At 37.8% G+C, this 23,088-nt stretch overlaps 2 protein-coding genes across 10 annotated transcripts in view; both read left to right on the forward strand.

Annotated features, from left to right (window-relative positions):
* Positions 1-2,464, forward strand: part of FSD1L (fibronectin type III and SPRY domain containing 1 like) — a 67,069-nt gene extending 64,605 nt beyond the window's left edge. For all 4 annotated transcript variants that reach the window (XM_036856256.1, XM_036856260.1, XM_036856257.1 and 1 more), the window contains one exon: positions 12-2,464. In XM_036856256.1, the coding sequence (XP_036712151.1) occupies positions 12-134 (123 nt within the window). In that variant the 3' untranslated portion in view covers positions 135-2,464. The remainder of the gene's footprint in view (positions 1-11) is intronic.
* Positions 2,465-12,453: 9,989 nt separating this feature from the next.
* FKTN (fukutin) overlaps positions 12,454-23,088 on the forward strand; it is an 85,151-nt gene continuing 74,516 nt past the window's right edge. For 4 of the 6 annotated variants that reach the window (XM_036855811.1, XM_036855810.1, XM_036855807.1 and 1 more), the window contains exon 1: positions 12,456-12,479. The gene's annotated coding sequence lies outside the window, so the exon portion shown is untranslated. Of the gene's footprint in view, positions 12,480-14,870; positions 14,971-23,088 lie in introns of those variants that run through there. The other 2 variants (XM_036855809.1, XM_036855808.1) reach the window with 2 other exon arrangements.

The following is a 23,088-nucleotide window of genomic DNA, read 5'->3' on the forward strand; positions in this document are numbered from 1 at the left end:
TCCTTTCTTAGGTTTGGTGCGGTGGACTTTCTTTGAATACTGGGATGCAGGTTCCAAGTGCTGTGAGAACACTTCAGAAAAGTGAAAATGGAATGACTGGTTCGGCTAGCAGCCTAAACAATATTACTCAGTAATGCCTGTTCAGAATATGTTTACCTTCCCTCACCCCTTTTTGATTGGGTGGCCTTTTCTGTGCAGTTACTAATCACAGAAATTTATGAGTGGTGGAAATGAGGTTTGCTACATTCTGCTTTAAGGTGTGGAATCTGTTAGCATCAAGCATCTAGTACGCAGCATTCACAGGAACCTGCTGAGCAATATCAGGGAAGCAAGCAGACATCGAGCAAGAAACTGACGTTTTGAAGAGTAAATGGGAAAAAAAGGCAGTGTTTAAGTAGTTACGTAGAAACTCATTTTTGTGTTTCTTGGATTACTTTGGTTCTTCTAATATGTTTAGTTACATGTGGTAGCCCTAGGACCTGAGGGAAAAACATTTAAATCTTGTCTTCTTTCCTCTGTACTTTCTCTTTTTTAATGTCATCACTACCTGTTATTTAGTTCTTACACTGAAGCTTGAAAACTGTACAGTCCTCCGTAGTTTTCTACAAATGGAAATAATTGGGGGTGCTAGAAAGGTTTTCTTACAACAGTTTATTTTTCCCCTTTTATAAACAAGCTGAGGTTTGCTAAATTATCCTCTTTTGTTTATTGACTGGATTGAATATCATTTTCTCTTTTCCAAATATTGTGATATTTCTCTTATGGTTATAACTCAAAAAAGAGAGTGGATAGGAAGAGTTTCTAGACAAAATAGCTTAAAATCACCCAAATTTCAGTTTTTTACCTGCTGCAAAGGGATATTCTTTATATGTTACCCTGTTTAATTAGACTTTTCTTTCCATCATTTTGGATGATGGGTAAGATTTTTTAAAGCTTTATATTTTCTGATTTTTTGTCTAGTTTAATACTACCTTTAATAGTTACCTTTGGTAAATTCCCACTTGAATTTGGTAATAACTGATTTTTAACATTTCTAGGAAGATGGAAGTTTATTAAAGCTATATAGTAAGTAGAGAAAGCTACCTATTCAAGTTTTATCTACGAGGAATAGGTTATAAAGGGAGGTGCCTAAAACTATTCTTTACTGAAGTCATTTAAATCTGCTTTTTAATAAGATGGAATGGTTTAAACAACTGTTTTGAAAAACTGCAAATCTCTGACTTATTTGGCACATGAGTTTTTCAGATATAACTATTCAGAGGTGGTTTTTCTCTCAATCTTTTTGCTACATTCATTTGCTTTCTAAAGGGTTGTAATTCTTCCAAAAATCAACATAGAGTAATCTTACCAAACTTAGGGAAAATGTGTTAAACAATGAGTAACACCCATGGTTATTGAGCAGAGTATTTATATTTTTAAAGTTGATTAAAATTTGTAACAAGTCCTTTGAGTCAAACTGAAAGTTGTAATTACAGTATTTAAGAATCCCTTGAGCATTTTAAAGAGGTCTGGATTTGTATATTCCTTAATTTTTGAAACTTTTACTTTCTCATGTTGACTTTCTTTCGTTCACATTTTAAGTATATTGTGTTATGACAACCTCCCTAGAAGTGACCGTGGCTGCTTATTACATTTGAATTGCTTTCTACAGAAAGCCCTGTGGAATAGGAACAGCTCATTCTCTCTTAAAGTTTACTGATAGGATGTTTTGTTCATTGTAAAACAAATCTAAATGAGGAATTTCATTTGAACTGGGTATTATTTTTTCAGAGGACATTCATATCTATACCATTGTCTGATGACATATTTTAAAGACTATAATGAAGTTTAGAGAATGACATTGTCAATAGATATTCTTTTGATTCTCCAAATAAATATAATTTTGGTTTTTATTTCTGCTAGAGATTTTGAAAGAAATTTTTGGATGTCCCTACAGCAGGGTCATTCCAGGACCTAGGGAAACAGGAAGTTATAATTCTTTTTCATAGAGTTAAACCTGAAAGCAGTAAGTTAGTGGTGGAGCTTTATGTGAACTGCTTTTTGTGAACAGTTACGTATATTTTAACAAAATGACACAGAAAAAGGCAGAAGTTCTTGTATTAAAAACTTTTACTGTTACATCTATATAATTGTATCCTCTCTTTAATTTTAAGTGCCTTCTTCCTCTAAGCATGCTCTTGCTCCATTCCCCATGCAGTGTCAACTGATATTTAAACCAGAGACCATTATGTTATACTGGTAAGGGGCTTCTATTGCAGGGGCTTGAGGAAAAGGAAATATTAATCAGGGGCTGGAGGAGTGCATATTATTCTTCCTGTGCTCATGCCATCATTTGAAACCCTTCATATAAAATTTTCTAATATTCATTTGGAAAATTCATTTGAAGTAATACTATTATACTTCAGAATAAGAATCTGAGGTTTTCCTCTTACTGTGCTTCTTCTTAAAAGTCTCTAAAAAAAAAGAACAAAATGTGTGGGGTTTTAGCTTAATTGATTTACGTTTATTTGTGTTAAACTGGAGGAAGTTTGCCACCCTTATTTTCAAACTAGAAAATAATCTAACTGTAGTGCCTATTTACATAGTCTCAAATTAAGGTAACTATTAACTTGACACACAGTATATAACATTCTCTTTGACATTTGAATTAAAAAATATTGAGATTTTTTGCGCTCAATTGAAGACATTATGGAAAGTTGGTATACCTTTTCAAATATTCTTTATTGTTTTTTTTTTTTACTCTTTGTTTTGACAGGTCAAACATGATTGCTTTCTGTAAAAGAAATGCATGAGAGGTTGACGGTAATGTATGTTATCACAGGTGTAAAAAAAATTATGTTTTATAAAAACGTACATTTAGTATTGCCTTTCTCTTTTAGCAGTTGAATCCCAAAGCAGTTTTAGTAAACTGGATAAAGAAATGAAGGAATTGCCTTAAGCACTTTAGAAAAAGAATTCTTTTACAATTCATTTTGACTCTTTGGACTGACTGTGTCACATACATCTTTAACTTTTCGTAAATATGTATATACCAAGCATTTACTAACTGAATGCACATACAAATTTAATATACAGTAATTCTTTGAATGTTCCAGGTGTAGGTAAACAAATTGAAAGTATTAAAGGCGTGCCTGTCTGTACATGGGTTTAACTGATGGCACCTGTACCATTTTGACAAACCATGAACTGCTGCTGTACAGCTAGACTTGACCGAATTTGTTCTGCAATCATTTTTTCCCCATGTTATCATCTAAAGAGACATACTGGCTTGGCTTTATTTGCTCATTTATGAAATTAAGGTGTGTACAGTATCATGTATAATTTGAATTTTTGAGACTAATCCTTGGTGGTATAAAGAATAAATAATTTGTAATGAAATCTTTTAATTAGGCTAAGATACTGTATTTCATGACTTACCTAGAATGATTAGTTTTTCTATGTATACTTTTCCCATAAAATTATTAAGTTACTTAGATAGTGTCTTTTGGAAACATGGGAAAAAATTGGAAAAGGATATATATGGAATGATTGTTTCAGAGTATTAATTTTAAAGAGACAGTGTAGACTTCTATAAAATATGTGAATCTAGGCTAAATAAACTACAGACTATATTTAAAAATCATCATGATAATTCTTTTTTAAAAACCCCATATTTGTAAGGTCAGTGTTCATTCATTGGCTAATTCATACAACAAATATTTAAGTGTCTGGGATATGACAGTCATACTTTGTATTTGGATTTCCCAAATTAGTGAAGTGTGATTTTCTGTGCGTATAGTAGTTTTGCTGCTTTTGAGTGGTAAGACATAGTTTGCATCTTAAAAACAATGTTTTTGCTAATAAGTCAGAAATTTTAAAAAGTAAATGTTAGAGTTTGTAAAAAAAATTCTAATGAACTGCATATAAAATGGTTCACTTATATGTAGTCACATAAAATGTGTCTGGAGAAGTTTCTTCCTTGATTTTATTTTTTACACTGGATATAGGGAAGTGTATGGTCAGCATGAATTTACTCAACATCGAAATAACCATAAAGTTATTTGTTATTTTTAATTTACATTTCATAATGCCAGTACTAGAGCACTTATAAGAGATCATGAATGTTTCCTTAATCATTGCAGAAAGATTATCTCATATTCAGCGTAGTTTTAGTTTCGCGTGTATCTTACAGTATTCATATTATGCAAATATTTGTGATCTTGATATGTCACATATGATAGCTTTGTTACCTGGAATATTTGATTAATGTAAATACTTTAAGTGTTTTGAGTAATTTGGAGGTTAAGTGGATTATATTTGGTATATGTTTTTGTTGAAAAGATATTGTTGGGTATGCCATATAAAGGTTAGTATTGGCTTATAAATATTGAATAGATATCAGAGATTGTCATAGTACTTTTCTCCTCAGACTACTCACTTACTAAATTAAAACAGTATTTGTTATTTCTGGGTCAATATAAGGTACTGACTTTTGATTCGTAATCATTTGAGCTATGTTAAATTGATATATTTTCTTAATGGTACCCGTTCAATGTAAGTTGGTCCTTGGGAAGAGACATATAGAGGATTTCACAGTATGTAGGACAGCAGGTAGGTGAATGTGTTTGCTTTGGCTTGGAGCTTCTTAAGTTTGGGCCAGTTTTAAAATAAGTCAAATTGTAAGTGATTGGTAAAAGGCATTTTTATTAGTATTGGAACTTTTTGGAGAGCCTAAGTGTTATGAAAATGCTTTTTTTTTTTTTTTTTTAAACATTTCCAGTATCTCTAAGGTACCAAAGCATTGAGTCTAATTTACCTTTTAAGGGAGACTCTTTAAAATCAAATTTATAACTAATTCATACTGTAAGATAATAGTAGCTAAAGTTAGAGTAATTTATATTAAAAACCACTAGTCTTTAAATTTTCTAGATGTAACAAAAAATATTTTGGCTTAATTTCTTTTAAAGTATTTAAAATTAATCACCTTAGCTCTACCATATACTAGATCTGTTATCTCTACATAAATCATTTATCATCTTTGGGCTTCCATTGCCTTACTTAAAATATTGTAACTTGTTCAGCCTACCTCACAGGGCTGTTGTGAGGAATAAAATGAAATGGAGTGTGTGAAATTGCTTCAACAACAGTAAAATGCTATGTAAATGTAAGGTATTACTTTCAGTTAATAATGGACTTCAGTGTTTGGATACCTCTAGATGCCATTTACCTTGACAAAGCATGTGTTTAAAGTGGTATCACCAGGACATGAAACATGATTTTTTTTTAAAAGAAGAAAGCCTAATTAAAATATCCTTTAACATTTTTAGTTTATGCATGACTTGTGGCCTTTTTGTATTTTCTCATCAAGCCTGTTACTCTGTTAAGACTTACAGAACTGCAAAATTTTTCCCACAGCATTAAAGTGTGTCAGAGTAGAATAGTAGCATAAATAAATGATTTAAGCTATGTTTCCATCCAGGCATTTGCACTTTCAATTTATGACTGCTGAGTGCCACATGCAAAGACTGAATTTGGCCTAAATAATTCTTTCCAAAACAACAGTTTTGGAATGGTTCAACAGTTTGCTGTCATCAGATAAATGATAGAAGGTGTATGTGCCCACTTAAAACATTTGACAATGTTTGTTACATTGTCATTTTTTTAAAACATGATGAGGCATTTCAAAACTCTGTCAAACTGGATATCATTTAGTATCTCTCCTAACATACTTGTTTTGCTTTAAATTGGATTAAATGGTTTACAGGTTGTCTTGATCCACAGATTGTTTGGTGTTTCTATCATCTGGACATGGTTTTGCTATGCAGTTCTGATAATAAAAATTCTAATTCCTCAGGTTTAACCTTTAAGTTAAGGATGAAGAACATTAATGGACTCCTTATAATGTACACAGTGCTGCAAACTAGTGTTTTATAATAAGCATTTTGCCTCATTTTCCTTGGAAACAAGACAAAGCTTTTAAAATGTTTTTTTAAACTTTAAAATAGAGTATTCAAAGTGGAGTAACTTGTATGTTGAAATGACTGTATGTTGTGTATAGAATGACCAAGTTAAGTTCTTTAAAAAGCACCTGGAATATCTCATCTAAAAATTAAACTTTTTTTCCTGCTATCTTTTGCTTCAGTGCTTGCATTTTTATCCACTCTCATTAGATATCTACAATGTGCTGTTGAGCATGAGAAGATAAAAGTGTCATAGTACTTTTGCCCCCAAAGATTTTTATTTTAGAGCAGTGCTGTTCAACACAATTATATGCAATGATGGAAGGTTCTGTATCTGAGCTGTCCAACACAGTAGCCACTAGCCATAGGCAGCTGTTGAGCACTTTCTATGTATGTGGCTAGTTCAGCTAAGGAACTAAAATTTTTATTGTAATTTAAATGTAAAGAGCCACATCTTGCTAATAGCTGCTGTTTGGTACAGTGCAGCTATAGATGGAAGATGAAACATGCTATAAGTAACTATAACATAAACCAGGAACTTAGTTTCTGTCTTTGGAGCTTGTCACATCTTGCATTACATTTTGGTAGATGGTAGCTAGGAGAGAACCAGAACCTAAGATTTTTTAAAGTTTATATTCTAACTTGAAACCAGTTTAGGAGAAAAAAGAAAACCAATCTACGACCAGGCGAGACTGGATCTCCTGTAACTAAGATCATTTTCACCAAGAGAAGAATGAAGAGATACTGGATAGTCTTGACTCACAGGGAGAAGAATGTGACAAAAAGATATTGAGAAACCAGTACCCTCATATAGAAGATGGAGTGTGTGAATGGGTGCAACATTTCTGGAGAACAATTAAGTAATATTAAGGTATTAAATATACATACCTTTGAAAAGTTGAATTCCATTTCTAGGTATTTCTCTTACATATATACTCACAAATAAGTACTCATTGCAGCATTTTGATAGCAAAATACAAATAACCTAATTGTTAACTGAACAATGGGCTTACCAAGATTCTGAAGGCTCCCCTTTTCTAAGTTGCTACACAAGTTATTATATACTTGTCTAGATATATTCTGCATGCCTCCCTCCCAAACTGTTACGTAGACCATTATGGGAATTGGCTTCCTCAATTAGAGAACATTTTCCTTGGTATACCAGTCCTACTGTGTGCCTCACTGGATCTCTGGGATGAGAGCTCAGGAAATTTTGTGCCTTCTACTTTTCTGTCTGAGTGTTTCCCTTACTACACCTCATTTTACATTTATACTCCATGGTACTAGTAGTATGTTTCTGCCCATTTTGCACAAGGTCATGGGATTAGATTGTGATGCTTCCAGGTAACCCTACACAGCTGATTCAGAATACGCTATTAATGGGTTTTCATGATACTATGAAATGGAAAAAGCAAGTCCAACAGTATATATAGCATGGTACCATGGGGGTGTGTGTGTATACTTAGACTTGGGCAAGAGGGGTTCCCTGCCATGATCCTCACTCGCTGGCTGTGCCTCGCCATGGAATGAAAAAGTGAAGGAGCCAAGAAATCATGCCCGGGCTTCCCTGGTGGCGCCGTGGTTGAGAATCTGCCTGCTAATGCAGGGGACACAGGTTCGAGCCCTGGTCTGGGAGGATCCCACATGCCGCGGAGCAACTGGGCCCGTGAGCCACAACTACTGAGCCTGCGCGTCTGGAGCCTGTGCTCCGCAACAAGAGAGGCCATGATAGTGAGAGGCCGGCGCATCGCGATGAAGAGTGGCCCCCGCTTGCCGCAACTACAGAAAGCCCTCACACAGAAACAAAGACCTAACACAGCCAAAATTAAATAATAAATTAATTAAATAATTTAAAAAAAAAAAAAAAAAAGAAATCATGCCCACTTGCAGTCTGTGTTCCTGGCTATGAACCAGATAGCTAGGACCCGATAATTCCATGTCCCACCAGCCCAAAGCTTGCTTACACAGCACATGCAGGCCTCTTGCCCAAATCCATCCTGCACTGCACTACAGGTGTATACCCCTAGACTCAAGGGGAGGCAGTTTGGGAGGAGTCTGGATGGGGCTTGGATGTGCAGACTGGGGTGTCCACCTTCATGCTTACCAGGACCCTTGTGGCAAGCTGTAACTAGACGTTAAAAGGAAAAAGGCCCAGGGACTTGTGGGGAGAACAGGCCAACCTTGTTCTCATGTTATCACTTTCCAGCACATGTCTGAGAATTCAGTTTTGAACCTAGATTTCTGTTCCTTGAGAAGAAATATTTGTCAAGATAGAAGTGTGTGTATGTATGTATATATGTGTATATGATTGACTCTTACCTATTTAGACACTTAAAATATATGTCAAGTTGGGCCTCCATTTCTACTCTTGCCCTGGGCCCCACAGTGTTAGGGTGGGCCAGGATGTGTATGTGCTTCAGCATCTGAATAATTTTTAAAAGATGGATGTTTGCTTATACTAGAGGCTGTTTTCACCAATCCTTGTACCCCTTCTCCGGCTGGACTGGCTAACCAGGTTAAAGCATACTGACTAGGAGTCATGGTGAGTTGAAGGCTCACAGCTGGGCTCCCCTTGTATGCTGGAGGAGTACCGCTCCCACCAGTTGCATGGTATGTGTACCTCTAGTTAGCTGTTTGTTCCCAAACTTGTTACGCCAGTGGCATTGTTGTAATTATATAATTTAAATATTACATAAACCAATGAAATTCAAGTGGAGGGAACTTTAGCGATGAAGAGCAAGTGGCTGACAAGTTAGTTGTGTCCAAGATAATTGTAAATTACAGAGGATTGCAAAAAAAGAAAAATACAAATCTAGGACTCTGAGTTGAGATTCCTTCACTTGTATCTGTAAGTTCCTGGTCCACTTTAAAGAAACATACCAGAAACTACAGGTGATCTATTATGTCTGTGGCTTATGTAAGAAAAACTAATCAGTTGATCCACACTTAAAAAGACCATAGTTCAAATCAAAAGATTGGCCAATGTTGGGAATTCCCTGGCGGTCCAGTGGTGAGGGCTCTGTGCTTCCACTGCAGGGGGCATAGGTTCGATCCCTCGTCAGGGAACTAAGATCTCGCATGCCACGCAGCACAAACAAAAGAAAAAAATAAGAAAAAAAAAAAATGGCTAATGTAATCCTCTGCTATTACTGCATTTTTTTAAAGCTTTACATGGAACAAGATTTGTTGTGCCCTTTACATTTATGAACCTGATAATTTTTCCCTTTTCTTGTTAATTTATCATGACAATTTTCAAACATACAGAAGAGTAGAGAGGCTATTTATAATGAACACCTTTATGCTCATCACCTAGATTTATCAGTTGTTAACATTTTGCCATGTTTGTGTCATTTTTCTTAAGTTTTAAAAAGTTTCACTCATAAGTAGTACTGTAATATGCATCAATGATGACTTTTTCTTTTAAACACAGCCACATTCCCTTAACATTCCTGGCGAAATTAATATTGTCTAATGGCCCAGCCCATATTAAAATTTCAGTTGTCTCAAAAATGTCTTTTTATGGTTGCTTTATTCAAATCAGGATCCAGACAAGGTCCATGCATTGCATTCGGTTATTACATCTCTTAAGTCTCTGATTTTGTATTAGTTCCCTCCCCCACCTTTTAAATGCCATTGATAAAGAAACTGGGGCATTTGTCTTGTAGAGTGTCCCACATTCTGATCGATTCTCTATAGCCTTTGTTAAATCTAGAGTCATGGTTAAATGCAGGTTCAATTTTAAGGCAAGAATCCTTCACAGGTGGTGCTGTGTAATTTCTGTTGCATCACATCCGAAAGTGCATAATCGCAGGTTGTCCCACTTAAAAAGATTGATCAGTGGGTTCAGGTGGTGCCAGCCTAATCCGTCTATTGAAAAGTTCCCCATCAACGTTTCAACTTAATTTTAGCCTCTACTGATGAGGGCTGTCCTTCATACTTCATTAGGAGTAGCAATGATTGTTCTATTGTTCATTCTTCATTTATTAGCTGGAATTCTCATTAGCATTTTGGTTACACTGAAATCCTGTTCCAATAAGAAAGGCCGGATAAATGCTTGATATTTTTATCAAGTTTCAGGATAGTGAGGTGGTGCCCTGGCAATCTTCAATCATGACTAATGAGTTTCATTTTTAAGGAATCATGACGTCAAGAATTTTCATGTATTTGATGTGTTTTAATCAATAGCAATTATTCATTTTGATGTTCAAAATTTACCATCTTTGGTTCCTCAGGTTAGCACCTGTGTCCAATGATCCTGTTAGTCTTTGGTAACTTCCTTCCTCTGGGTGCTACCTACTTTTTTTCTTTTCCTTCTTCTATGTCTTTTTTTTTTTTTTTTTAACATCTTTATTGGAGTATAATTGCTTTACAATGGTGTGTTAGCTTCTGCTTTATAACAAAGTGAATCAGCTATACATGTACATATATCCCCATATCTCCTCCCTCTTGCATCTCCCTCCCACCCTCCCTATCCCACCCCTCTAGGTGGTCACAAAGCACCGAGCTGATCTCCCTGTGCTATGCGGCTGCTTCCCACTAGCTATCTATTTTACATTTGGTAGTATATATTAGTCTGTGCCACTCTCTACCTACTTTTTAAATTAACCTACCAACTACCAGTTCTAAGCAATAAGAGGACTCTACATAAAACTGAGTTCCCTAAAACTGAGTTCCTCTGCTGAGTTTATGATTAACCTCTCTATCCCAAACCTTACTTCCTTTCTTGTTCCACACCTCAGGATTGAGGAGTATCAAAGAAAAAGGGGTATTGTAACCAAGCAGGACCCTATGGGGCCTTCCTGGGACAGACACTCCCCCCCCACCCCCATGTCCTCCACCTGCCTCTTGATTGTAGAAAAGCTTTAGTCTCCCAGGCCTCCCCTGATTCTCAGAAGGCTGGCTCAAGAGTGAATGATTAGGAAGTAGGAAGATGTAGAAACAAAGAATAGCTGTTGAGCTGGGAAACTGGCAACAATTTAGACTATAAACCAGCCACATAGAATCATCAAACTCCCCGTTTCCCTGAAAGAGATAAATGAAGGTCTGACACACAGTCCTAAGTTATTTTAACAGGAAGCAGACCCCCACCAGATGAAAACTGCTGACCACAAGCACATAGACAACATACTGGTCGAAACCAGAAGATTGGTGATGCTGGAAACTTCACCTTGATGCCAGCCAATCCAAGAACTGTGCACAAGCTGATCACGCGCACTGCCCCCTCCCTCACACTGCCTTTAAAACCTCTGTCTCCTAACTAGCAGCTTGGAGATGGTCTTAGGACATCAGTCCACCATCGTCCCATGTTGCTGGACTCCTGAATAAAGCAACTTTTCCTTTTCCACTAACACTTGTCTCTGGAGTACTGGCCTCGTCTGGTTACATACAGCATAAACTTGTATGTACACAGAAAACTTCTGGAAGGAAAAACAAGTAACTGATAAGGATCATAACTCCTGGGAAATGAGAAGGAAAAGGACTTTTCATTTTATACTTTTCCAAAAAACAGTTTAGATTCCATGTGCTTTATTGAGCATACATAATGGTACGTGGCGTTGTGCTAGAGGGCACAAAAATGTATATATTATGCATCAAGTTGGAAACCAAGTTAGCCCACTAAAAATAATTCAGGGTGTAAGAAAATGTATATACAACATTATGTACTACAACAATAAATGTATGTTATGTATACCAGCATTCTCTACTATTATGATAAAATGATTTCAAAATGCAAAAAAAAAAAAAAGTTTAGAAAACAACTCAAATATATGAGGGGAGTATTTTCAGTTTTCACCATGGGCTGATAATAGTAATTTTTGTAGAAAGAACTTCAAATTACAGTAATTTGTTTAGTGCTTTATAGTTTTCAAGATTATGTCAAAATTGATTCGTCTGTGATCCTTAACAATAATTCTTTGGATTACACAGTTAAACAACCAGGTCCGGAATTGAATGTGTGTATATTTCCAGTACTTAACAGGAGTATAACAGTCCGCGGGAGCTTGCACGTCCCACAGACACCTCAACCTCAAGAGCAATATTAACTCGGCTACTGTTTCCCAATCTATCTCCCATCTCACCCGATGGTACCCCAAACCAGAGTTCAGGGAGTTATTCCGAATCCCTCTGCAAAGCACACTCAAAAATTATTCGTTGTTTATCTGAAATTCATATTTAACCGGCATCCTATATTTTATCTGGCAAACTGACACACTTTGGGAAACACAGCTCAGCTGGTGCCTCTCCAATTCTAGGAGCAATTCCTAAAATCTCAGATCGCCTCAGTGCCCTGCTGTAGTTGTTACCTAGGCAACAGATAAAAAGAGCTTTGCCTACGTGTCTAAATCCCCAAACCCAGGAAATCGCCGGGCTCCGTAAACTTCGGTGAGGAAGCAGCGTGGGCAGTAGACCCGGCGGAGGCCGGGGCCAACGGCTGCGACACCAACCCAACCGGTACGTAAAGGCTCCGCGCTTGACGGCCCCTTTTGCAGCGGTTGCTGTGAGTGCCGTAAAGCGGCGTTGCCGCTGGCGTTGGAGGAGGTAAGGTGTGAGAGGCGCGGCTTGGCCTCCGGGGATCGGTGGGCGCCTCAGGCTGGTTGTCGCCGGTGGCTCGGGTACCGTCACTGGGCATTCCCCCAGCCTAATGGGCACTTGCCTCGGCCCAGGCGGGCCATAGGTCGAGCGCGCTCCGGGCGGGGGATACTCAGGTAGTCCACGAGCACCTCGGGGTGGATGTGCGCTTCGGCGTCCCTCCCACGCTCTTGGGCTTGTCAGCAAGTAAAATCCTCATCCCTGGACAGGTCCGGTGTTGGAGGCCGATCGAGACCCTTGTAGGACCCGGCTGGGGTAGTGACGTTTGAGTAGGGTCCTGAGAGCTGTCTCGGGATTTGCAAGAGGATCTCGGGGGCAGGGGTCGGCGGGAGGGAGGAGAGCATTGCAGGCTGTGGGGCACGTGTGTGCAAAGGTGCAGAAGCATGAAAGGGACTACCGCGTTTGGGCAGCACTGCGTGTTAGGGTAATGGCTGGAGGAATGGGTGCGGAGACGGGAGGGCCAGAAATGTGGTGGGAGCTACCGTTGGGTCTCAACTGGAACGAACCTTGATGCCCCATGAGAGAGTGTGGAGTGCTTCCTTGGGCAGTGGGGGAGCTACAGCAGCTTTCTAGAGAGAGGGTAATTTAATTAACCATCCCTTTCTTTTATGCTTTCCCCCTGGGTTCAGCTTTCAGTTCAATTGGAGGAATTGAAGCGTCCCTTTTGTGTGCCTAATAGTGGGGTGGACACAGCTAGCCATGCTAAATAAAGTTTCATATGGCTTTGACGTCTGCCTTTTGCTTGCACTATCAACTGGGGGATGTCGGGAAAGACTGATACACACACACACACACACACACACACACACAGAGAGAGAGAGAGAGAGAGAGAGAGAGAGAGAGAGAGAGAGAGAGAGAGAAACAGAGAGGGAGAGAGAGAGATGACCGAAGCTTTGGATAGGAATCTGGGGAACTGAGTTCAGATTTCATCACCATCACCAATTTCTCAAGTAACATGAGAGAAGTCGCTTCTCTCTGGGCCTCATTTTTCTCAGATGTAAACAGAGGACCTAGATAACAACAGGTTCTTTCTACTTTTGAAGATAGCAGGTTCCAAAGAATAAACATCAGCCTATGAACAAATATGAAAGTGAGTGACGGAGCAGTGCATTAGGAATTGGGAAAAGTAGAAAAGGCTGGGATTGAGCTGTACTTTGAGGATGGATAGGGTTTGAGTCATCAGGAGCTATCTCTGCTGAGCACCATAGATAAAGATACAGAAGACAGGAATAGGCATTTGAGAGTATATTTGCGGAGGTAGGCTTTGAGAGGATGGAGGATTTGAGAAGTATGGCACTAGAGGTTGAAGGAACCCCAAGTGGAAAGAAAATGCAGTACGTTCTGAAAAGGAAGAAAAAAGGAATGACAGAAATGTCAACAATATACAGTACTTGATTTCTTGGATTTAGGCGATTGTTATTTTGAACGTGTGTTTCTCAAAAGTGAGTTTAAGTGCTGTTGATAAAAATGAGGATTCTATCAGAATTTTAGCATGTGATAATGTATTGGGAGTAAGGTGATGCAGATTGTAGCTTTGCGTTGCCAATAACTAGCCTCTTGGGCTGTCATTTATTTCTTCCAGATCCTATCCTCCTCTGTAAAATGATGTTCTTGGATTAGGTGGTCTCTCTTCTCTAAAACCTGTAAAACATGAGTCTGTGAGGATGGAGAACTATTCTCTTTGAAGGGGGCAGGGAGATAGTAGATGGAGAATAAAATTGTTAACTTTGAGGCGTAGGAAATAGAGTTGGATATATAGACAGATGGGGTTTATAGACTGAAACTTAAGTAGTAAGTTTTCTCTCAGGTGGTATTTAAAATCTTGAAAATGAGTTTTCTTTGAGGGAGAGATTGTAAAGAGTAACTATAAGGTGTGCGCATAGACAGGAGACTAGAGAAATGATTGAAGGAGACATGTAGATCTCAGAGCTATGAGCTAGGACTCCTTTTCAAAAAGGATTACATTTTGGGGGCCAGCATTTTTATTAAAATAATTTAACAGTATTTACAGTAAATATTAATATTAAGCAATCATTTTTGGGAACGCTAGCAGAAAATAATTCAAACAGATAACAGTCTCCACTGTCGTTCTGATTGTCTATTCAGAAGTAATATCATTTACATGCTTATTTATTCAACAAATACTTGTGTGTTTCAGGCACTGCTGTGTGCTAGGGATGTACAATGAAGAAGGCAGATGTTGTTCCTATCGTCCCTGGATGTAAAGGCTGTAGTGTCCAAATCAGTGCTTTTCAAATTTTAATGCAAATATGAATCACCTGAGGATCTTAAAATGTAGATTAAATGTAGGTTCTGAATCAGTAGGTCTGCAGTATGGCCTGAAAATTCTGCGTTTTGACACACGCTCCAGCATGATGCTGGTGCTGCTCATCTGAGGACCGTACTTTTAAGTAGCAAAGATCTAGATCCTGTCTAGCAGGTATTAAGCCACTACTACTACTAATCAGCTGTCTTTATTAATAATTTTATTGTCTTTATGAAAATAATATATGCTCATTATAAAAATTTGGGGACAATATAAGAAAAGCATAAAGAACAATGTAAAAATCATGCCAATCCCCACACCTAGAGATGACCATTATTGATATATTGGTGAACATCCATCCAGATTTTATGTATGTACGTATATTCACACTTTATATTTTGTACTAAGTACTTGATGTTTGCTGAGCCCTATGTTTGATTCTGTTTGTTTGGTTAGCTTTATAGTTTTACTAAGATCAACACCCAGATATCCTCAACCAAGCAGTTAAGTACTTGCATTCTTGAGGGGAAGACTTTACTCAGTTAAAAATAGCTTGGTTTAACACTATTCTGTTACTCCAAAAATTGGAAGATAGTAAGATGATTAAAGCTTATAATGTGTGTGGGCTGTAGAATTTGTTAATTGAGCCACAGAATGAGAGAATTTTTTAAAAGTTTTTTTGAAACTTAGTATTTTTTTTCCTCATTACAAAATCAATCGGTATTCACATAAGATAAATAAAAAGGAAAAAGAAAAGCACCTACAGTCCTCCCAACCTAAAGACAGCCACTGTTTTTACACTGGTGTGTATGCTACTAAGGTAGCTCTTAAATGACCCATGAAATAATGTATGTAAATAATGTTTGGGTCAAAAGAAATCCTTGGTTCCTCAACTTTCTGCTGCCTTTGAAATAAACATAATCTATTGTTTGTACTGTAGAGTCTTGTGACAGGGAACAGCTAGCAGGTAGGTTGCCTGGTGTCTATAGGATGTACATAGTGCTCAGTGATATTTGTGAACTTAATGGAAAAATGAATGAATGAGGGAACAAACCAAACTGACCTGTGTGACATAAACTCTGGCTGTCACTCTTCACCTGCAGTTGCTCGCATTCACCACTTATCTCAAATACTTTTGTATACACTTCTGGGCACACAGAGCTCTTGGGGCAACAGAGGTCCATCATAAATCTTTTAAAATCTATGTCTGTGCTTGAATTCTACTGTGGAAGACTACAGAATATGGAATGCTGGGGAATATGGAAACATGATAGCCTCCTGTCTAAAGGAACTATGACGAGTTAAGACTGACTGCAAAAATAGTACAAATATACAATGCTGTGTGGATATAAAAGAGGGAGCCTTTAGTTGTCTGAGAGCAGAGGGAATTCCTAGTAGGCTTTTAAGGTGACAGTTATTAATTATTGCTGGCATTTATTGTATAGTTATCATGTTCTAGGTACTGTTCGGTGCTTTACATGTATTAATCTGTCAGAACAGCCCTGTGAGTCAAGTACAATTTATAGATCCACTTTAAAGATGGGGCATAGAAAGATTAAGTAACCTGCTTAAGGACATACATATAGGCTGCAAGTGGCAGAGCAGGATTTGAACATAGCAGTCTGTCTTCGGAGCCTATGCTCTTAACTACTCAAAAGACAGTGAGGGGGCAGGATGTGGGGGAGAAAGCACTGTAGAGAGAAGGAATAGCATAGATGAATGCACCGAGGTGAGCGAGCGCTGTATCGATGGGTTCATTTAGGGGATTAGTACTAAATAAGCCATAGAAGTTCTTCAAGCAGGGGAAAGTGACACAAAGTGGTACTATAGAAATGACTGGACTTTGGTCCCTAAGATGGTATTTTGAGGAAAGCCTGGTGGTAGAGTACAGATCTTCCTCAATTTGATAAACCCATCGTAAGTTGAAAATGCTGTTAATACACCTAACCTACCAAACATCATCAGAGTTCAGCCTAGCCTACCTTAAACGTCTTCAGGACACTTACATTAGCCTACAGGTAGGCAAAAACATCTAACACAAAGCCTACTTTATAATAAAGTATTGAATATCTCATATAATTTATTGAATACTGCAAATGAAAAGCAGAATGGTTATAAGCGTCGGTTGTTTACTCTTGTGATCACGTGGTTGGCTGGGAGCTGTGCCTCGCTGCCACTGCCCAGCATCATGAGGGATTATGTGGCATTTATTGCTAGCCCAGGAAAAGATCAAAATTCAAGTGCGGTTTCTACTGAATGCTTGTCACTTTTGCACCATTGTAAAGTCAAAAACCATAAGTCAAACCATCGTAAGTCAGGGACTATCTGTACTCATGTAGGAGGCTTTCTATTTAGGCAGAGTTAATAAGGCCTTTAAATTAGGCTAACTATACTGGAAATGGGAAAGAAATAACAGCTTTTAGAGGCACCAAGAAGAATGTAAGTTTGGTGACTCAGATGTGGAATTAGAAGCACAAAAACTATTTTGTTTTGAACATAAATAATTAAGAAAATAGGGATACCATTAACAGAATAGAGGGGCGAGTAATGAAAGAAATCTGGTTTGAAGGTAGACAGTGATTTGTTTTAGGTGCTGGTGGAATGTTCAAGAGGACATCACCAACAGTCTGGTGAAATATTTATAAGTAGTAATTAGCCAGTAGATATGGGAGGTATATCTAATAAAATGATTAGGAGCAAGAGAATATAAAGAGAACATCTATCCAGATTTCATATCAAACACAGAATAGTAGGCATATTAGGCAATGCCACTTCCTTCACCCTTTTACTTTGCCCCTGTAATATCAGTCCCTTCCTGTCTTCACTTTCTTTCTTATCTAGGTCTTTCATTTCAGACACTCTCTAAAAACTCAGTACTCCATAACCATTTCAAAAGGAGTCACTATATATTTATGATTTTTCTGGAGTATCAAATGGAGAGACTAATTTTTTAATCTTCAAGTGTCAGCATATTGAGAGAGGGTTAAGAAGTGAATGAGCGGTAAGCAGATAAAGACACTTCTTAAACCCTTACAGTCTAACCTTTGCTTCCAGGCTACTGACACTCTTTTGCAAAGTTAGCAATGAAAGGAATGGAAAAAGAGCAGCAGTATTTAAGGAAGATGGGTAGCATCTGTTGCTACTGGGCTTTTTTTTGGCTTAGAGCAGCTGAAAATGTTGATTTTTTTTTTTTTTTTCATCTTAACTCTGAATACCTCTTCAGAAGCATTTTCTCTTTATGCTTTCCAGTCTGCTGCCTTATCTCAAAACGTGCCTTTGCCTATTTACACTACCCTCTTTCTTCTCTGTAGTTTAGCCTCCTGTTTTATTTTGCAGTGCAGGGTATATTTGAATCTCAGTTCTGTCTGATTCATAGCACCTATACCTTCCTCTCACTCCCCAGTGTTCCTGAATAAATTGGATCTAGCAGCATTGAGGGGACCAGGCTAGCACACATCATCTTACGAGCCTAAGTTCAGCGTCAGGGCTGATTATTTCTTGTCCAAGGGCCTCTGATATCGAGAGATGATCCAGAAGGCAGTAGTGGGGAGAAGTGGGATAAAAAAATCAGGCCGTTTGACATTCTTTCAAACAGATCCCTACCAAGATGATTCTTAAAAAAGTAGTTGGAGGGGGGATGTCAGGTTAAGCCAGGTGCCAAAGTTTTTTGTGCCATTACCATCAAAGAACAAATGATAATGTGAAAGGGAAATGGGAAGCTGAAAGAATATGAAATACTGCTCTTGGCTGTAGCATGAGAGCTATCTTGAACTTCCCATTCTGTACATTTTTCCTTCAAATTTCTATATGGCTTTTATCTACCACTGGGTTTTTCCAACCTTTCTCATGCCTTGACACAAAGCAAAATTGATAAAGGACGAAAGAAAGGGTAAAATAATGTGTTTGTTCTTGGCTGGAGGTGACAGTCTTGGACTCTAGCTACCCCAGGCTCAAAGACTGAGAGGATTGATAGCTCAGACACCCACAACCTGTTAAAGGTTCAGCTGGGAAGCAGATCTGCCCATTCCTGTCTTCTTCATTGCCAGATCCTAGTTCATGCACTAGCTAGAGCCTGTTTCCAAGTCATCTAAGACTAATTCTATGCTGTAATATACCATACTTATATTAACCTCATATATGCATTAGAACTTGAAGATACTTGGGTACTTAAACCTGGTAACTCCCCTTAGAGTCCCCATTACATCTCCCCTCCCCCTCATTTAAATTTACATCTCTGCAGTACTCTTTCTTCTTTGCCATTATACTGTTTTCTTTAGGAAGCTTTACCTAAGTATATGTAAGAAAATACATTACTTGTCTTCTCTAGCATTTTTATTATGATAGCTAAAATGTCACATATAAAGAGAAATGTATACACAAATAATATTTTTATTTTGGTTCTATGCTATATTTCTCCATATGTTATTTTAAAATGTTTATTGTTCAGGAGTTGGAACCAAGTGTAGGCTTTAAACTCTAAAAAAATCACTTTTTCGTATTTCATATTCTGTTTTATTATGAAAGTTTCTGTAGGACAGAGAACTTTTTTAAATAAAAACTTTTTTTAAATAGTTTTGTGTTCTCTTGAGCATTGTGCAGTGTCTTTGAGTATACTTAGCATACTTATTTCTTGATAATAATTCAACCAGTTTTAGGCTGGTAGGGGAGATGATTCATGCATTCTAATAGCTATAATTCAAAATAGAGAGTAGTAAAAGCCTTAGGGTTAGTTTCCTCTCCTTGTGCTCCATAGTAACCTGTATTTACTCCATGACCATTACACTTGATATTGTCTCTATATTTATCTCTGATAGAGTCTATCACAAACTAGAACAGTGGTTCCTAATAGATGTGAGGGTGGTAAGGATGGTGCGTGTGCATTTTGGAAAAAACTTCCCATGCTATTCTTTAGCACGTCATACCCTCTACCACCATTACCATCACCATTCTTCTTTTGAAAACTCTTATATACTCATCTCTAACATCTTAGAAGATAAGGAACTGTATCATTTTCTCTCCAGCTTAGCATTTTATTGGCATCTCTGCCTGTTAAGGTAGACAGTAAATATTTATTCCCTTCAAGAAGGTAAGACTAGGAATTTAGAGCTAGGAGAGTTCACTTCTGACTTTGAAGAGCATGAAAGACTTCATAAAAGAAGGGTCACTTGAGAGGAGTGATGAAAAGAGGTGTAGAACTGGTTCTGTGGAAATGGATGAGAACATTTCAGACAGGAGGGAATGAGTAAAAGCAAAGAGGCAGGAAAGGTCGTGTGTATTCCAGGAATACCTGGGCAAAAACCATAGAGTGTGTGAAGTGGGAGAAAGACTAGAAAATTTGCGTGTGTTCAGTCAGATTGTGAATACCCTTGAATGCCATTACAGTTGACCCTTGAACAGTGCAGGTGTCAACCCTCTGTGGACTGAAATAAAAACACACAACATGAGAGCTGTGAGTTTCAGTTTTATTTGGGGACTTACTGAGGACTATAGTCTGGGAGACAGTCTCTCAGATAGCTCTGAGTAAGAAGAGGTGGTGGGGGAGGTCAGTAGATACATGATTTTGGCAAAGGGGTACGTGCACTCAAGCACACATGTCTGTAGAAAGTTGCTGCTAGTCACGAGGAGCACATATCTCAGTTAATGATTTTAGTGCTTTTCTAAGTATGGGAAGATGCAAGGGTCCAGGTTCATAAACTGTTTCTCCTGAAATATTTCTAAGTATCTAAGGGCCTGTTTTGCCTGTTTTCCCGGAGCACAGAGTGCCTCATCCCGATCTTCACCCTGAATTCCTTTCAGATGTGTTGTAGGTCAGCAACTGCAGTGGCTAATGACTTGATTCTTGTAGAACTGGATGGTGGGCACCATTCTTTATTTTACACCTCCCTGCAGTCAAAAATCTGCATGTAGCAGAGTCAGCCCTCCGTATCTGCAGTTCCACAACAAAAGATTCAGTCAACAACAGATTGTGTAATACTATTTATTATTGAAAAAAATCTGCATATAAGTGGACCTGCATAGTTCAAACCCGTGTTGTTCAAGGGTCAAATGTATGTGGAATTTGAGCTTTATCTGTAGGTGGTAGAGAACCACTGAAATATTTTGATTATGGTGTAATTTGATTCATTTATCAGCAACTTGGTATATCTGTCAATGTATAGGTAAGATTATGAGTAGGCAGAAAGTGGAACCTGGGACATCAGTTACAATTAAGACATTTTTACAATCAGAGTTTAAATTAGAATGACAGTGAAGAAAGAAGAGGGAGTTGGTGCCAGAGGGATTTTAGAGGTAAACTCAACAAGCCTTGGCCTGTCTTTTTTAAAGTATCACATTATTCATTTTAAAGTGGTAACTCCATTCCTAATGAAGAGATGGTGCTAGCAAATAGGAATGTTTTGACAGGCTAATATTCTTCCTTTGCAATAACTGCCTTGGCATTTATAGAAAATAAGTTATGAAGTAAAGTTAATTGGATATCATCTTGATAATAAAAATGTAGTTGTGATTGATGATATATTCTGGAGGTTTATTTCATTTAAGAATTAACTGTAAGTTAGAGATATGTCCAAAGAAAGAACAAGATATTAATTTGGACTTTATGTTTCTGTAGTGGTTTATATAGGCCTTTCTTTCCACCTGTTAATTCTGGCACAGAAAAGGCTGGGTTATATAGCACACTCCAAATGCTACTTTGCATTTCACTAGGAATCAGTGTACAATACGTTGATGCACTATTTACTACAACTACAAGAAACTGAGCTGAAATACTGAAAATGAAGAATATTCTTTTTGTTATCTTGTGAGCTGTCCTTATCAGAATACATATTTGACTGTTTTATTTTAGCAAGGTTTAGCTGACAGCAAAACTAATGCCATCATCAATATTGTTTTATGTTGCTAGTTTTTACAGTTTTAGGAGATAGAACATGATCATGATTTATTCCGTTATCTTTGCTTTATGCATTATCTGTAAATCAAGTAGATTACTCACGTCACTGGTGATATTCCTCTTAAGTAGTTTGTTGACTTTATATAATATCATGTAGTGTTTGCTTTATATAGGCGTCCACACTGGAAGCTCGTTTAGATTGTTTTAAAACCCTAAGACTTCTGATTTAAAGATGACAGAGTAAAGACATTTGTGCCTTCTTCTATCTGAAATCACCCTGAAACAGCAAGGAGAATGAGAGACAGAGATGTACAGTTGACCCTTGAACAACATGAGTTTGAACTGCTATATGTAGATTTTTTTAAATAGTGAATACTGCAGTACTATATGACCCCTGGGTGGTTGAATCCACAGATGCAAAACCGCATATATGAAGGAACCGCAGATACAGAGGAACCACGTATGTATATGGAGGGCCAACTATACGTTATATGCAGATTTTTAACTGTGCAGAGGGTTGGTGCCCCAACCCCTGCATTGTTCAAAGGTCAACTGTAATTACATCTTTGATGGGACTAGAGTCCTGTACCCCAAATTGAAATATTTGAGAAATATTTGTCAAATGTAAGCAGAAAGAGATTAAAAGAGCATTCTGGCAGAAAGAGATCTCAGGTAGAACTGACAGAGCAATGAGAAATAGATCTTCTGTTTACAGTGGTGTCAGGAGGCATAGAAAAGCAGTGGGAGAAGCTTCCTTGGAATGTTTGGCAACATGAACTAGCAGGAAAGGAAGAGCAAATGAGAAAGCACACAGGTACACAATCTTTGCACACAGATACACAGTCTTTGCAGGAAGCACTTTCTTGGTGAGGCAAGAAATAATGGCTAAACAACTTTCTCTTGCTTGTTCTCACATACATTCTCTCTGTCTCTCTCACGCACACACATGCGCAGAGCACCCTGTATCATAAAGAGCTTTCTTGTGTACTAAAGAGACTACCTTCTAGTCCAGAACACAGCCTTGCTTCTTCCTTCCACAACCCTCTTGCAAATAGTTGGCCTGAGTGGAGTTCATGTCATTCAAAGATTAATAATAATAAAAAGGAAATGAGCACAGCATCTACACAAAAATGTTACAAGAAGAAAAGCGAAAAGAAACGGAAAAACAAGTGACAAAGAACCCATGAGAAAACTGTATTGGCCTAACAAATTTAAGGAGACAATCACTTCTTTAAAGTAATAAAGAAAGTTCATTGGCTAGGAAGAAATAGTATACAGACAACAGTAAATGGTGAGTAATAATTTGGCAGAACTCAAGAAAGAAAAGAAAGAAAAATAAAATCAGAAATAAAAGGCCAGGACTTACCTTGTGGCACAGTGGGTTAAGAATCCGCCTGCCAATG

The sequence above is a fragment of the Balaenoptera musculus genome, chromosome 6 (assembly GCF_009873245.2).
Source record: "Balaenoptera musculus isolate JJ_BM4_2016_0621 chromosome 6, mBalMus1.pri.v3, whole genome shotgun sequence".
Taxonomy (NCBI): domain Eukaryota; kingdom Metazoa; phylum Chordata; class Mammalia; order Artiodactyla; family Balaenopteridae; genus Balaenoptera; species Balaenoptera musculus.